The sequence below is a fragment of the Pongo pygmaeus genome, chromosome 3, assembly GCF_028885625.2.
Source record: "Pongo pygmaeus isolate AG05252 chromosome 3, NHGRI_mPonPyg2-v2.0_pri, whole genome shotgun sequence".
In the NCBI taxonomy this organism is placed as follows: Eukaryota; Metazoa; Chordata; class Mammalia; order Primates; family Hominidae; genus Pongo; species Pongo pygmaeus.
Genome location: NC_072376.2, coordinates 131,208,240 through 131,224,613, shown reverse-complemented (window position 1 = coordinate 131,224,613; position 16,374 = coordinate 131,208,240). Strand labels below are relative to the sequence as shown.

General features: G+C 36.8%; 1 protein-coding gene across 3 annotated transcripts in view; it reads right to left on the bottom strand.

The window, feature by feature from the left end:
* Positions 1–1,747: 1,747 nt before the first annotated feature.
* LOC129035728 (bifunctional heparan sulfate N-deacetylase/N-sulfotransferase 3) overlaps positions 1,748–16,374 on the bottom strand; it is a 224,059-nt gene continuing 209,432 nt past the window's right edge. Inside the window, exons 13-14 of one of the 3 annotated variants that reach the window (XM_063664056.1) lie at positions 12,406–12,508; positions 1,748–1,790 (exon numbers count right to left, since the gene is read on the bottom strand). In XM_063664056.1, coding sequence (XP_063520126.1) covers positions 1,758–1,790; positions 12,406–12,508 — 136 coding nt within the window. In that variant the 3' untranslated portion in view covers positions 1,748–1,757. Of the gene's footprint in view, positions 1,791–7,428; positions 10,421–12,405; positions 12,509–16,374 lie in introns of those variants that run through there. The other 2 variants (XM_054486497.2, XM_063664055.1) reach the window with 2 other exon arrangements.

The following is a 16,374-nucleotide window of genomic DNA, read 5'->3' as shown; positions in this document are numbered from 1 at the left end:
CCTGGAGCGCAGGTGGAGCTGCCCGCCAGTCCCGGGCAGTGCGCCCGCACTCCTCAGCCCTTGGGCGGTCGATGGGACTGGGCGCGGTGGAGCAGGGGGCGGCGCTCGTTGGGGAGGCTCCCGCCGCGCAGGAGCCCAAGTCGGGGGAGGCGCAGGCATGGCGGGCTCTAGGTCCCGAGCCCTGCCCCGCGGAGAGGCAGCTAAGGCCCAGAAAGAAATCGAGCGCAGCGCCGGTGGGCCGGCACTGCTGGGGGACCTGGCGCACCCTCCGTAGCTGCTGGCCCGGGTGCTAAGCCCCTCACTGCCCCGGGCTGGCGGGGCCGGCTGGCTGGCCAGGCCGCCGCTCCGAGTGCGGTGCCTGCGGAGCCCACGCCCACCCGGAACTCGCGCTGGCGCGCAAGCGCCGCGCGCAGCCCCAGTTCCCGCCCGCGCCTCTCCCTCCACACCTCCCGGCAAGCTGAGGGAGCCGGCTCCGGCATCAGCCAGCCCAGAAAGGGGCTTCCACAGTGCAGCGGCAGGCTGAAGGGCTCCTCAGCGCGGCCAGAATGGGCGCTGAGGCCCACGGGCGCCGAGGCCGAGGAGGCGCCGAGAGCGAGTGAGGGCCGAGGGCTGCTAGCACGCTGTCACCTCTCAGGATTACCCTGGATGTTGGATTGATAGTGGATTGTAGTACAGATACCTGGAAGCAGGGAGGATAACCAGGATAAAGATTATGGCTTTTTTTTTTTTTTTTTGAGACACCGTTTTGCTCTGTCGCCATGTTGGAGTGCAGTGGCGCGATCTTGACTCACTACAACCTCCGCCTCCTGGGTTCAAGTGAGTCCCCTGCCTCAGCCTCCTGAGTAGCTAGGACTACAGATGCGTGTCACCACACTGGGCTAATTTTTTATCTTGAATTTTAGTAGAGACGGCCTTTCACCATGTTGGCTAGGATGGTCTCAATATCCTGACGTTGTGATCCACTCGCCTTGGCCTCCCAAAGAGCTGGGATTACAGGCGTGAGCCACCGCGCCCAGCTGATTATGGCATCTTAGAATGAGGTGGCAGCCCTGGATTTGATGAGAAGTGGTTGGTTTTGGATAGAAGTGAAGATTGAGCCAACAGGATTTCTTGACAGATCAAATGTGGGGTTTGCTAACCAAGGGATTCACTATCCTATGGTATTCACAGTTCATGCCTACACTCAAGGAGATAGGATCATATAAAGGCATCATCACTCTTAGAGTGTGTCTACCACAAGAATGGAATAGGTTTTTTGGAGGAAGATCATAATCCACAGATGTGCCTCACCTGCAGACTCAACCCTAACTACATCACTGTGCGTACACTGGATCATCTTAACTGAGGCAGAGCCTATCACTAGCCTCAAACGCTAGCTGAGTGCTCTTTTTCCCTGAGTATCCATTGTTGCTAATTGGACCTGAAATGTAATGGTTATGTAGTGCGTAAAAATTCCATAATTCACAACCTGTCCAAAATAGAGCTTTCTTTAGTTTTTAATAATTGTCCCCTTCAAGATATGATTTTTAAATATCTTTTAGGAAAAGCCAGTCAAATTCAAGATTCTTCTCTCCATTTCTTCCAAAGGTGGTCATGGCAGTGGACATGAAGTGGTAGGGTAACATCTGTTCTCAGCCATCATCTCTCCTCTGCTGGCATTGGATGAACCTCAACAGGTTCAGTCTTTGTAAAGTGATCTCTAGATTCCACGGTCTAGGCTCCTTTCATGGCCCGTAGTCATCAATCTGTGCAGGTTATTAAATGCCATCTTTGTCCCAGCTGCCAGGTCCCTTTGGATTTAAAAGGCTGTTGTTGGTGATTCCTGCAGCTTATCTGGAGAAATGGAACTTTTATGTGTTCTCCTGTGCCACTGTGGAGCTTGTGCAAACCTAGGTATTTCTACCTAGGATACCACGAGCTATCTCTACCACTTGGAGGGAGGGCCTTTACCATTGGTGGGCAGAGTACATGGAAGAGGTTGCTGCTTTGCAGAGTTTTAAATGGAAAGTAGGGCACAGCTTTCTCTACTGTTTGATCCTCAGACATAAAGATCTCTCATCCGCCATTTTTAGGGCTCAGCTTGGTGTCAAGGAGGAAGGCAGGGGGAGAAGAAACCCAAACTGGTATTTACCTCTCTTTTCCTCTTTGCAGTATTCCTTCATCTCTAGCCAGGCAACTCCATTCTGGGAGTAGAATGGGAAGGTGGTGGAGGGGAGGTGTAGTCTGGTTTCCCACTTATTTTCTTTCTAGCCTATTATTGATGGTGTAAATCTTGGCTTTAGGTACTTAAATTACTTCCAACTCCCATGCCAATGGCTCTCATGTTTTTTAGTCTGGGGATCCTTTTACATTCTTAAACATTGTTGAGAACCCCAAAGGGCTTTTGTTTATAAAACAAAAGCGTTATATTTATCAATATTATAAATTTATCAATGTTATAGATAACTGTATATAGGTAATATAGAGTTATAGTTTTTAATATTTAATCTATTAGACATTAAAATGGAGAAATTAAAAAACATTAAAAAATAACAAGAACAAACCCATAATAAAGCTATAGTTTTAAAGAAAAAATAGCTATGTTTCCCAAAACAAAAGAAAATGAGAAGAGTGGCATTGTGTTACATTTTGGTAAATTTCTTTAATGTTTGGCTTAATAGAGATTGGATTCTCATATCTATTTCTGCATTCAATTTATTTTGATAGGTTGTTTTGTTGAAGTGTATGAAGAAAATCTGGCCTCATACCCATATGTGTATGGGAAAGGAAAGTATATATTTATATACCCATATGTGGGAAAAGAAAGTATATATTTATAGCCTTTTCAGATAATTGTGGATATTTTTCTTTGATACTACATTCAAAATTGACAAGTGCTATTGTCTTAAAGGATATTTTTGCAATGTGGAATCTGAAATAGATCAATGAACTGTTCATACTGTGCTACATTAAAATCTACAGGTTTATCTTACTCTGAGAATAGACCTTTCACTATTATAACGATTATGCTATGTATATGTATACTGTGTATACTATGTATATGTGTTTTGTGACCTCATGCATTGCTTTTTTGGAAAATGGTTTACTGAGTTATGCTGATCTTTCAAACATTGACACCTTTCATTATATAATGTTAGAAAATTACGTTTTTTAATATCACCACCAATCTCATCAGAAAGATCTTTAAATATGAGTATGCTGTGAAGCTCATGGTGGCAATACAAGTTCTACAAAATTCTAATTTTTACTTGAAAGCTGAAATTTTATAATTGGCAAGAAATACTGTCAATTGTTTTTTGTTGAAGTGAGAGGCTCACTTCGTTCAGTTTTAAGAAAACATTTGCCAATTGCTCAAGTCTAAATAACCATAATTCTCTGTCATTCTTTCAGGTAAAAAGGATGTTCTATGAATAAAGTGGCTAGTTCCACTTGCAGCTCAAACAGCTGCTCAAGGGCTTTTTTTTCAAGACAACCACCTACTTCACATGCTTCAGGCACACTTCACATTTTGTCACACGGAAGATTAAAAAGCATATACTGTAGTGTGGAAATGTAATAATATTAATAATTTTACTGCTTTGTCGAGTCATAAGTGACACTGTTTTAAAAAATGAGTGTGTGATGGTGATGAATACAATAGTACAGATTAATTGTACTGGTTTGATTTATGCTAAAGCACCAGCAGTTTTACCCATTATTGTTATCGCACCGTTAGTATCAATATGAACACAATGACGAAGGCATATAATGAATTCACATTATTATAAAAATCGTTTTGACCTTGCAGACCCCCTAAAGAGGACTGAGGTCTGCTCAAGGTCCACAGGATATATTTTAAAACTATTGTACTGTAGTGCTGACACTCTATACCATGGCAGAGGTCCTGTTTATTAGTTAATCTCTTGTATAATATCCAGTATCTAATGCTGCTTGGATTTCTTGCTTCTGTGGTCCTCCTTCTGGACACAGTTTGTCCTGAATATTTACAGTCTTGATCTTTAAAATGACAAATTATTGTTGTTATACAAGTACAGCAATTAATGCATTTGGAAATAAAAATTTAAATACTTTTCCCTGGTCCTGCACTCTAGTCCCACTTATCAAAGGCAACTTGCTTTTACCATTTGTTTAAGCTCTGCTGATTATCTTCATAATTCCAATTACGTTTTTACCTTTATTAATTTGTCAACTTTAAGCAGTATCTGTTGGCTCCCCACAAGAGGGGGAGACATTTAGCTCATTTACATTACTGTTTCTCACATTCTTGCTTATCTTCCTAATTTTTGAGCATGTATTTATGTTTTTATTTTTGTTTTTAGCTCTTCTTTTGGTTTTGTTTGTGGCTTTAAATAAACGTCAGTGTCTGCTAAACTTAACACAGGCCAAGAGGACCAGGGTGGCTGATCTTTGCAGGTAGATCCCAAAGAGAAGTGAGGGAGATAGGTTGAGCTATTCAAGCGGAATTTCTGCTTCCAGTTTTACCACTTAGATAATTCATTGGTTCCTCCTCTGTGGGAGAGTAGATCAGAGACAGAGTCACATGTTACAATAATTGATCTACTGGCACATGGTAAACAAAGCAGGGAGAAAAGCATTCCCCCTCCTTACCAATGATCACATGTGACTTCCATTGACAGATGTGTAAATTGAGATCAGAAAAGTCACCTACCCCATGTTACTTAGTAAAGAACAGATGTTCAATTATAGTCCAATCTATCTTTTTTGCTATTCTGATTGCACTGAGGACATCCCTGTAAGTAACTGGGAATGAAAACAATGTGGTTTTCTCAGGATGATCACAAGTGGGAGGGAGAATTTATCAATATTATCTTTTCATAGCTTTTTATTGTTTTTAAAATTATAATCTTTAAATTATGAAAAATTTGTCAATTTATTCATTTATATGTGAAGCAAGCTTTATTTTTGATAGTATATTTGTTTTGTGGGCTTTTAAAAGTTTTGTTTGCTTTGAAGGATTTACAGTAAGTTCTGAAACGATACACTAAAGCACTAGGAGTATATAGCATGTTGAGCTTCCATTTCTGTTTAATGTGGTTGAAACTGAAAAAAATTTAGATTCAGAATATTATTTATCAAATAGAGAAGGCTCATCTTCTTTGGTCCAACTGTATAAATTATGTATAATATTTAAGAGCAAGGTCTGGTTTCCATTTCAGTTATTGATTTGAAATAGAGCATTTTGGCATCAGAAATGTAGACAGCAGGCATTTCCTACACTTAATGTATTCCCTCAAAACCAAGAAGCAGCTTGATGTAGACAGTTTCACGTAAGATTTGTCACAGATTCTGGGTGCTTTCGAACTATGTCACATTTTATTCAGTGTAATTCACTTTTCTGTATGGTAAAATGTGGGCAAATAACATTCTTTCTAACAATATCTTGGAGACTTTATGCTGTGAGCATTTAATTTGTAAAATTTGCTTTGACTTCCTTGAAAGGGATTGCTTAGTAAATGTGATGACTAATTTTATGTGTCAACTTTGACTGGGTCACAGGGTACCTAGATAGCTGGTGAAACATTATTTCTGGGTGTGGCTATGATGGTGTTTCTGGATGAGATTAACATTTCAATTGGTAGACTGAGTTAAGCAGATTACCCTCCCCAGTGTTGTTGGGCATCATGTGATCCATTAAGGGCATGAATAGAATGAGAAGGTAGAGGAAGGTCTAGTTAACTCTGCCTGGCTACTTGAGCTGAACATTGAACTTCTTCTGTCCTCAGTGCTCCTGGGTTTTAGGCCTTCAAACCCAGAGTGCAACACTATTGGCTCTCTGGCTCTTAAGCTTTTGAACTACACCTCTGGCTTTCCTGGGTCTCCAACTTGCAGATGACAGATCATGGGCCTTAAAATCATTTAAAAAGCCAATACCTTATGAGTCTTTATATATGTATGTATGTGTGTGTATGTGTGTATATATATATATATGCTTATATGTGTATATATATATGCTTATATGTGTGTGTGTGTATATATATGTGTGTGTGTATATATATATATATATATATATGTATCTGCCCCTAGTTCTATTTCTCTGGAGAGCTCTGACTATAGTATAGTAAAAGAGATATTTGACTTGACTCTGGCAAGTGAATGTCTTTTTTAACTTATTGATACTATTCATGATTCCTCTTTCTCTAAGAGATGCTCCAAAGGAAATGGTGAGCATGTAACTAATTCCAACTTCAGTGATTTATTAATTTTTGTATTTATAACTTTTGGAAATAGACTGAGAAGTGATAAAGATGAGGATAGTTACAGGATTAATGGAAGGAGGTTCAACTTATTTATTAGTTTCAGTACTAACAAATAAATGAATAAATTTTACTCTGTAACATTTCTTAAGAGCACTGAGTCTATAGAGAACTCTTATAGACAACCAATTAGGGACAATAAATGGCAAGAACTGGTAGCAGCACTGGTTTGGGGAGAAGTGGCCCTCAAATTTTGTTAGATATCCTTGGCCACAGGTGAAAGGCTTACTCAAAGTAGATTGCAGATTTTTGGGGGGATAGAATCAGAGTGAAACTGTGTGTCTTAGAGTTCTCAAAAAAAGTCGAATTAATAAGGCTGAGAAGTCTCATAATCTGCTGTGCAAGTTGGAGACTGGGTGGTTAACGGTGTAATCCAATCTGAGACTGAAAGCCTGAGGAACAGGGAAGCCAATGCTGTAAATCACAGTCTGAAGGCAGAAGATGAGATGAGATGTCCCAGCTCAATCAGTGAGCTGTGTGTGTGGGAGGCAAGCCTGTGGGGAATTCAGCTGGTGCCCTGAGATAGGGTGGGCTGCAACATGTGAAAAGCTGATGTCTAGAAAAGAAAGGGATTGGAAGAGAGAAAAGAAAATTTGTGGAGAATGAAGATAAATGGCTAACTTTACACTCCCCAAATCCCCCCTCCCTCCTTTTCTTGCAGAGATTGTTTTGCCAGATTTTTAGAAAAGAGAGATGAACACCTTTTAAACTCTGAAGAAAGAAATGGGCTCATTGGTATGGAGCAGAACAGAATACTGGGAGTAAGAAATGCTATAATCATTCCTATTCTGAAGTCCGTTTAGTAACAGCTGTGTGATTCCCTTATTCTCTTATTCTAGAGTCCCATAAATGACCTAGAAACTGCATTATATTTATTAGAACTAAAAAAAAAATCACTACAAGTAACATATAAATTTAGGAGGAGAAGGATCTGTGAAAGGTTTTATAAATATAGGATAGATGTATATCCTACTTGAAAATTTTCTATCTCTTCATTTTGAATTATGTTAGTAGTATCTATGTTCCGTAACCACCTCCTACTCACCCCCAGGCCAAAACAATAAAATACCTACTGATTACCTAAAATCACCAGGTCCAAACTCTTCATTTTCCTATCAGTTTATTGTTGTACATATGAGGTACCATGCTACTATCAGAATTATATCCAGGTTTTTTATTTTAAAAAACTCAGAGAAAAAGATGTTTCCAGTAATTTTCATTCAATGTGAATGAGAAGAATATTACAGCTATAAACATTGAAATAACCATTTCATTTCTTCCTGAGGAAGTTTCATATTTTAAACAATGAAAAAGGGAATTCTATACAAAGCTAGTTTTAAATCAGATTATCTCTTATTATTCTCTCATATGTATTTATGTTACTTTCAGATTAGCATATTAACCAGTTGGAGTATATAATGTGGAAAGTATGCATGTCCTCCAGAATTTAATGCTGTCTTCAAGACACATTGAGTGGTCAAAAATCCTTTCACAGGTTTGCTGCTCTAGCTAGCGTAATACATGTACTTGTGAATGAATAAATTTTGGCAAGATCTCTTCGTTTTTCTCCTGTCTTTATACAAACACGGAGTATGTATTTGACATCTATTTAAAAGGATGAGGTGTTCAGTCAACTGGATTTACCTAAACAAAATATGCCATTAGCAGCTTTGCTTAGCAGTTCAAATGTATATCTTACCATTAAAGCATAAATGTATCAGTTTTTCTTTTCTTTTTTTTTTATTAGAATAAATGTTGTTGCCAAATGAAAACATGACACCGTATATAACTGCTGGGGCCTATTCTCATTATGTTTAACTTTCCTAAGCCAGTTTTGTTAAGTTGGTGGAGATGGAAGACTATAGTAATTTTCCTAGCATGTCTGGCATGTGCTGCTGTAAAAGACAGCAGTAAGCATGAAGACTGTGTTTCCCATATTTGTCCAAATGACTTTGATTTTGCTTTTAGAGTCAAGAGTCTTAAAAATTGGTGATTTTTCCAATTTTTTCTGCTAATAGTATATTTAAAAATTAGCATATTCTTTAAGTACATGACACTTTTAAAAAGTAATTATAATGTACATTTAAAATTTTATAGTAAGTGGATCTCACAATTTGTTTTCTAATTAGTAATTGATAGTTTTACCCATTAAAATGACAATGAAAATATTTTTACTATAGGTTTTCCTCTCTTTTTTTCTAATCATACCTTTGATAATATTTTATAAAAGCTTGTAATCATAGCAGGGAATTAATTTACTACTTAAATTTTATGTATATGTACAGTACATTTAAAAATTAAGTAGTCCGGGCATGGTGGCTCACGCTTGTAATCTCAGCACTTTGAGAGGCCGAGCTGGGTGGATCATGAGGTCAGGAGTTCAAGATTAGCCTAGCCAACATGGTGAAACCCTGTCGCTACTAAAAATACAAAAATTACCCGGGTGTGGTGGTGCATGGTTGTAATCCCAGCTACTCAGGAGGCTGAGGCAGGAGAATCACTTGAACCCAGGAGGCAGAGGTTGCAGTGAGCTGAGATCACACCATTGCATTCCAGCCTGGGTGACATAGTGAGACTCTGTCCCCCCCTCAAAAAAAAATTAAGTAAATATTAACAGGAAAATAAGTATGATGTATTCTTTTCTTTTCTGGAAACTTTATTAACCATATATATTATTTACAATTTAAATGTAAATATATTTCAAGAGCATGACTTGCTCATCTTTGTACTTCCTGCATTTAATATAGTAGCTAATCCTTAATTGTACCTATGATCTGTTATCTTCCACCAGAGTGATGGGTGAAATATTTTCAAAAATGGGCCTCTGCTCTGCTTATGTTTCTTTGCCTTATATCAAAAGTATTGCAAACATTAGATTACAAATAATATATTAATTTGTTTTTTGTTATAAATCTCTACTACATTACATAATTTTAATTCGAACTATCTGGGAAAATGCAATTTTTTAATAACCTAAATGTAAATAGCCTAACCACATCATCTAGGGAAACTGTTTTTAGTTTTAGTTTAATAGGTTTTGTTTTGGGGAGCATTAAAGAAAAGCTATTCACATTTAAAAGTCAACCTGTTTCTGGAGATGACACATACCTCAGACTCTAGGCATGCATTTCTGTAGAACTAGTGAGGACTACTGGGATAGATTCACAGCTTACAGCAAGTGGACACAGAATTCTCGATGATACGTTTTTAGACCCCTACAATTTCTCCCCTTTGGAGGATTCAGTCAGTACACTTTACATTGTTGTTTACTGTTTCGGTGTACTCGGTGTGTTTCTATTTACCATCCAACAGCTTTACAGTATATATTTCAGTATAACAATTACGTTGTGATGGAAGAGTTAGTAATTTTTACATATATTCACTAGACTATGTATATGAAAAAATCACTTTTGCTATAGCACTTATTTTTTTTTGGTGCAGATAACGCTCATATATAACCTTTCCACTCTGATCTAGCACAAATTATAATTTACAATTATTTCTAAATACTTAAGTGGATTTAAATTTTGTCAAGCATTTTTCATGGGTGCTATGCTTTTGACATTTTATGCTACATTGTGATGTTTATTTTGCTTCTTGTTTCATAGGACACTTTATAGAATAAAATAATAAGAAAACATCATACAGGCAAACAGTGGTCTAAAAACCTACAGAGACACAATCTTAGTTGATACATAAAAGTGTAAATATTACTATGAAATGGAACAGTTCTGCATTTGTGTTTGATATTTATGTTGGTTGCAATTGACTTCCACATGAGTGCACAGTAGTCTACAATAATCCCACAGGCTCAGATATGGGTTAAGAGAAAGGCCACAGGCCTCAAGGCTTGTAACACATACTTTTTCTTTTTTTCTAATCATCCATATGCCAGCACATGGAAGAAACTGTTCTTTTTTCTCATTTGAAGAGGTATATTTTTCAACTGCCTTTTGGTAGCTTCTGGAAGCTTTGGAAAAGATGTGTTCTACATGGACGATGAAGTCTCAAGTTTTCGCTCAGTGCTATCTTACTTTCTGCAGCTCCTGTCTCAGCCAGGATGGAAGAGGCTGACCTAGTTTGTGCAGCAGCTTTGAGAGTTCCACATTGTGATCTCGATAGTAGCTTGACAGAAATGTCCTGCTCTAAGTGGAGAGGAGGAAAAGTCCATTTTATTTTGTTTATTACATTTCATACACTTTGACTACACTACATTTCATACACTTTGAAATAAGTATCAAGTATACCAGATCTGGATTAAAATTTCTATTAAGCATGTGGACTATTTATTTAGCACATGCTATGATATTTTACTGACGGTTTTGGGTACTGGCATTTTTCTTACTAGGAAGAGGCAAATGGCGTGGTGACAGTACTGCCCACTCTAATCCCTCCTACACATTTGTATTTTCATTACCTCTGTGAAGACCTCTTTACTCTTACCTGCTTTGTGGACATTATTTTCACAAAATCAGCCACGCCATTAAATAAACCCAATATGGATTACTCAGTAACCTTGTTGAGAAGAAAGCATATCCTGAAAAGTTGTGTTTTTCTTATCTTTCTCTACCACCAAATTTAAAAAGGTCTGTGTTAGACCAGAGTAAAATAAAATGCTAAGAAAGATATTCTGCAGTGTCTCTTAAATATTTTAGCTTTAATAAATTTACAGGGAAATAGCTTTGACATAAATGCATACGATATATTTTATATTACTTTCTTGAAATACTATAGAAATTGTATGTCAATTTCTTTTGGGAAAAGAAGGGTTGTTTTCAAAGTGCTCATAATCAGCCAAAGAAAATTGGAGTTCTGAAAATGCAGTTTGTTTATCAAAACAACAGAAACTCTCTCTCTCTTCTGTATGTGATTTAATTATGAGTTTATTGAGGACAGACCCTGCATCCATCAGGCAAGGCACAAAAAATAGTCCTCAAGCTTTTGTTAAAGTATTCAAATAAGTTTAGCCCACCTTAGGATCCTCAGACCATCTTAGGGTTCTCAGTTAATGTAATGTATTGTGGGGGAAAAATCCCAAATCATATTTTAATTTCTGAGAGCTAAAAAAAATTTACAAATCAAAATCTACTTGCATGCTTATATTGAAGCTACTAACTAGACTAATAATAAATAAAAATATTATTAGCAAATCTTAATATATGTCAAGTAAGCATTAAAGTAAAAATGTGGGGTATAGAAATGGAGAAAACTGTAGCATTAAGTGATCACCATGTCGCCATTCTGAATAGAATAAACAGAAAGTGCTGAATATATACTGCAAAGTGTGTGTCTACATTCCCCAAAGCCTAAATTATCTGCTAGTATGTTAGATGTTGGGAAATACATTGCTTCTTTCATTTTATTAGCATATTAACAGCTAAAAACTTAGTATATTATATCAGTAACTTATATTACTGCCCAGGGCACACTTACTACAACAGAATGACTCAGGCAGTGAAAAAAATAGAATTTTTTTTTTTTGAGTTGGAGTTTCACTCTTGCTGCCCAGGCTAGAGTGCAATGGTGCAATCTGGGCTCATTGTGACCTCTGCCTCTTGTGTTCAAGCGATCCTCCTGCCTCAGCCTCCTGAGTAGTTGAGATTACAGGTGCCTGCCACCATGCCCAGCTAATTTTTTTTTGTATTTTTAGTAGAGATGGGGTTTTATAATGTTGGCCAGGCTGGTCTCGAACTCCTGACCTCAAGTGATCCATCCACCCACCTCGGCCTTCCAAAATGCTGGGATTACAGGCATGAGCCGCCACACTCGGCCAAAAATAGAAATCTTGGTCCTATTTTCACTTTCCAATGGATATATTTCCTGTCTTGGTTTCAGTTAACATTTATACTAAAATTTTTCTGCAGGTATCATTCTTTTTGGAATAAGATATTATCTCTTTGTTCTTATTCAGAACGTCGAATTCTGTTGTTTTCCTTTATTCTCGCATGACAGATAATAATATATTGTGGGTAAAATCAAAACAAGCAACCTACCTGTACTGAAATTGAAATGGCACTTTTAATTTTTAGAAAGGCTGAATTTTGACTTTAACTAGTTTTTTAAGAAAATAGATGATATTATTGGTTACCATTTTGCTGATTTAGTTTGTATTTTTAAGCTCTATGCTTACATCAGAATCCATTGGAGGGTATTTTCTTCCTTTGCTCTTTCCAAGGCATTTTGTTTTACCTTCTTCCAGTAACTGACACCAGAAACCTTTATGAGAGTCAAACCTAAAAAAATAAAAAATACACACAAAAAACCCAGAATATCATTTTCCAACCAATTTATATGATATGGTGACCAATACATATGATATAGTGACCAATACATAAATATTATATTTGGATAACAATCTATAACCAGAGAAACTGAATTATTTTTTACTATATTCCTTTGCATAAAGTCTTTTGGCATACTTCTAAATTCTGAGTTCATCTGTCATATTTGTGAGTTTGCCAGGTTCCTAACAGAAAAATTGTCAGCACATCTCCTATTAATAGAAATTAATAAGGCTACTTCCTTCGTCTGGAAGGAAAAAAATGCATAAATATTCAAATTTTTTTTAGGGTTTAAAAACAAGTCATTCTTTTTCTTTGTAGGGTTTAAAAACAAGTCAGTCTTCTTCCATGTCTATGGATTTAGATGCTGCTTGTATCATACAACTAGAAGGTAATAGAAGAGAAAAGGTTTCAGTGTATCATGGAGTGATTATTTTTAGGATTCTCTAGCTATAATCCATTTAATTTTCTTCAGAGCTACTTTCTTCTTTTGGTATGAGCTCTGTATTAAAGTAATAGCACCTATAAATGAATTTTTTTCTTTTTTTTTTTTTGAGAAGGAGTCTCGGTCTTGTTGCCCAGGCTGGAGTGCAATGGCACAATCTCAGCTCGCCACAACCTCCACCTCCCGGGTTCAAGTGATTCTCCTGCCTCAGCTTCCCAAGTAGCTAGAATTACAGGCATGTGCCACCACGCCCAGCTAATTTTTGTATTTTTAGTAGAGATGGAGTTTCTCCATGTTGGTCAGGCTGGTCTCAAACTCCTGACCTCAGGTGATCTGCCTGTCTCAGCCTCCCAAAGTGCTGGGATTACAGGCGTGAGCCACTGTGCCCAGCCTAAATGAACTTTTTATGCCATAATTATAATAAATAATAATAGCACATTAAAATGTACATTTTATCTTACCAAAATATTTCATATAACTCTTTCTCATTTGAGGTTTCATTTTAACACTAAAGGATATGGTGTGAAGGATTCTTCCCATTTTATAGCATTTAGCATGCTGTTTGGCTTTTGTGAACATTTGCCAAGTATTAGTTGAACACAAAATGAGAAGGGAGAAAATGTTTGTCAAGGTTTATTTACCTTGTACTATACACTTCTTCAATATTCAAGTCATGACTCAAGTCTAGGCCTGCTGATTTTAGGTTCAGGGCCTTTTCTTTTTTACTGGTCTCCAAGTAGGTTTTATATTATTATTCACTGTAAATAAAGCACTAATTTGTATGCTCAGATATAAAAGTGAATGTAATAGCAATGATAATTCCTTTACATAGCTTTTGTTATTCAATAATTATATTGCCATTTTTCTTCTCAATTAGAATTATTTCAGATAACGTTTTTCTTTTGCCTTTAATCTGTTCTACTTCTAGGAATGCTACTTCCAACATTTTGCTTAAAATTATAATGCGAAAACCTGAAATATCTAGGGTGACAGTTTACAAAAAATATGTGCAATGGCTGCACACTTAAGACTACAAAACTTTGTTAAGATAAGTTTTAGAAAAAAAGGGAGCTATACCATGCTCATAAATCAGAAGACTAGATACTTTTAAAATACCAAGTCTCTCCAAATTTATCTATAGATTCAGGATGATTCCTATCAAAACTCCAGTGGACTATATTTTAAGTAGAAACAGAAGATTATTCTAAAGTACATTTAAAAATGTAAAGGAAGTAGACAAGCTAAAACAATTTGAAAACAAAGAGCAAAGTTGGAGATCTCATACTATTTAATTTCAAGATTTACTCTAATTCTACAGTAATGAAGATTGTATGGTGTTGGCATCAGTGGACTGATGGATCAGTGGAACAAAATGAAGAGTTCAGAAATAAATCTTCACATCTACAGTCAACTGATTTTCAAAAAATAGCTGCCAAGGTAAGTCAATGGGAAAGGACTAGTCCTTTAAATTTCACAAGAAAAATTGGGTATCTATATGAAAAAGCTGAACATTGACCCTTACCTCATGTTGTATATAAAAATTAACTTGAAATGTATTATTGAGCTAAACTTAAACTATAAAAATTTAAGCTAAAAACTTAAAAATTTGTAACTAAAATTATAAGGCCGAGGCGGGCAGATCATGAGGTCAGGAGATCAAGACCTTCCTGGCTAACACAGTGAAATCCCATCTCTACTAAAAATACAAAAAATTAGCCAGGCGTGGTGGCAGGTGCCTGTAGTCCCAGCTACTTGGGAAGCTGAGGCAGGAGAATGGCGTGAACCCAGGTGGCGGAGCTTGCAGTGAGCCGAGATTGTGCCACTGCACTCCAGCCTGGGCGACAAAACAAGACTCTGTCTCAAAAAAATAAAATAAAATAAATAAAATAAAGTAAATAAATAAAAAATTTATAGCTAAAATTATAAAAATTCTGAAAGAAAACATAGGGAAAAAACCCAGAAAATTTTGCAAACTTGGGTTAGGCAAAGATTTCTTAGGATGAACCATAAGGGAAAAATAATGATAATTTTGAATTTATCAAAATTTAAAATTTTGCTGTCATAAAGACACTTAAGAAAATGAAAGACTGGGAGAAAACATTTGTAAAAAATACATCTAATACAGAACTTGTATTTGGAATATATAACTCACTATGAAAGATAAAAATATCAATAAAAACTGCATAAAAGATTGGAACAGGCTGGATGCAATGGCTCACGCCTATAATCTCAGCACTTTGGGAGGCTGAGGTGGGCGGATCAGCTGAGGTCGGAAGTTCAAGACCAGCCTGACCAACATGGAGAAACCCTGTCTCTACTAAAGATACAAAATTAGCTGGGCATGGGTGGTGCATGCCTGTAATCCCAGCTACTTAGGAGGCTGAGGCAGGAGAATCACTTGAACCTGGGAGGTGGAGGTTGCGGTGAGCCGAGTTTGTGCCATTGCACTCCAGCCTGGGCAACAAGAGTGAAACTCCATCTCAAAAAAAAAAAAAAAAAGATTGGAACAGACACTTCACCAAAGAACACATATGAATGAATGGTCAATGAACAAATGAAAATTTGCTGAACATCATTCATCCTTAAGGAAATACAAATTAAAATTACAAATGAAATAGCACTGTACACTCAGTAGAATGACTGATTTTAAAAATATCCTGTGTTGGCAAAGACGTGGAACAAATAGAATTGTTGGCAGAAATTAAAAATATTACAGACTCTTTGTAAAGTTTCTTAGAAATTAAAATACATAACTACTATATGACCCACCAACCCCATTTCTAGGTTTTTACTTGAAGGCAATGCAAATGTATGTCCACACAACTGTTCACAGTAGCTTTGTTCCTGATAGCCAAAAAATACAAATTACTCATGTCCATCAACCGGTGAAAGGATAAACAAATTGTGGTACATCCATAAAATGGAGTAATATATAACAATAAAAAAGAATTGACTCCTGATAGATGTAGCAACATAGAGGAAACTCAAAATCATTATGCTAAGTGAAAGAAAGTAGCTTGATGATTCCCAGGGGTCAAGGTGAGTAGAAAGTGTTGACTACAGTGGAGCATGATTAAACTTTTTGGATTATACCTTTTTGTTCTATATCTTGATTCTAGTGGTATATACAACTGTATACATTTGTATTCATTGAACTGCACAATGACAATGGGTGATTATATGTAAATTATATATTAACAAAGCACTTAAAATGGTAGTGTGATCTAATGTGTGTGTGTGTGTGTACGTGAGGCTGTAGTCTATATGTAGTTAATCTTGTAGAATTTATAACTCTAGCCCTAAGAAAAGAATGCAAACCTAGATTTCTGCCTCTGTATGACTTTGTGTATTAGAGAGAATAATCACATTCCAT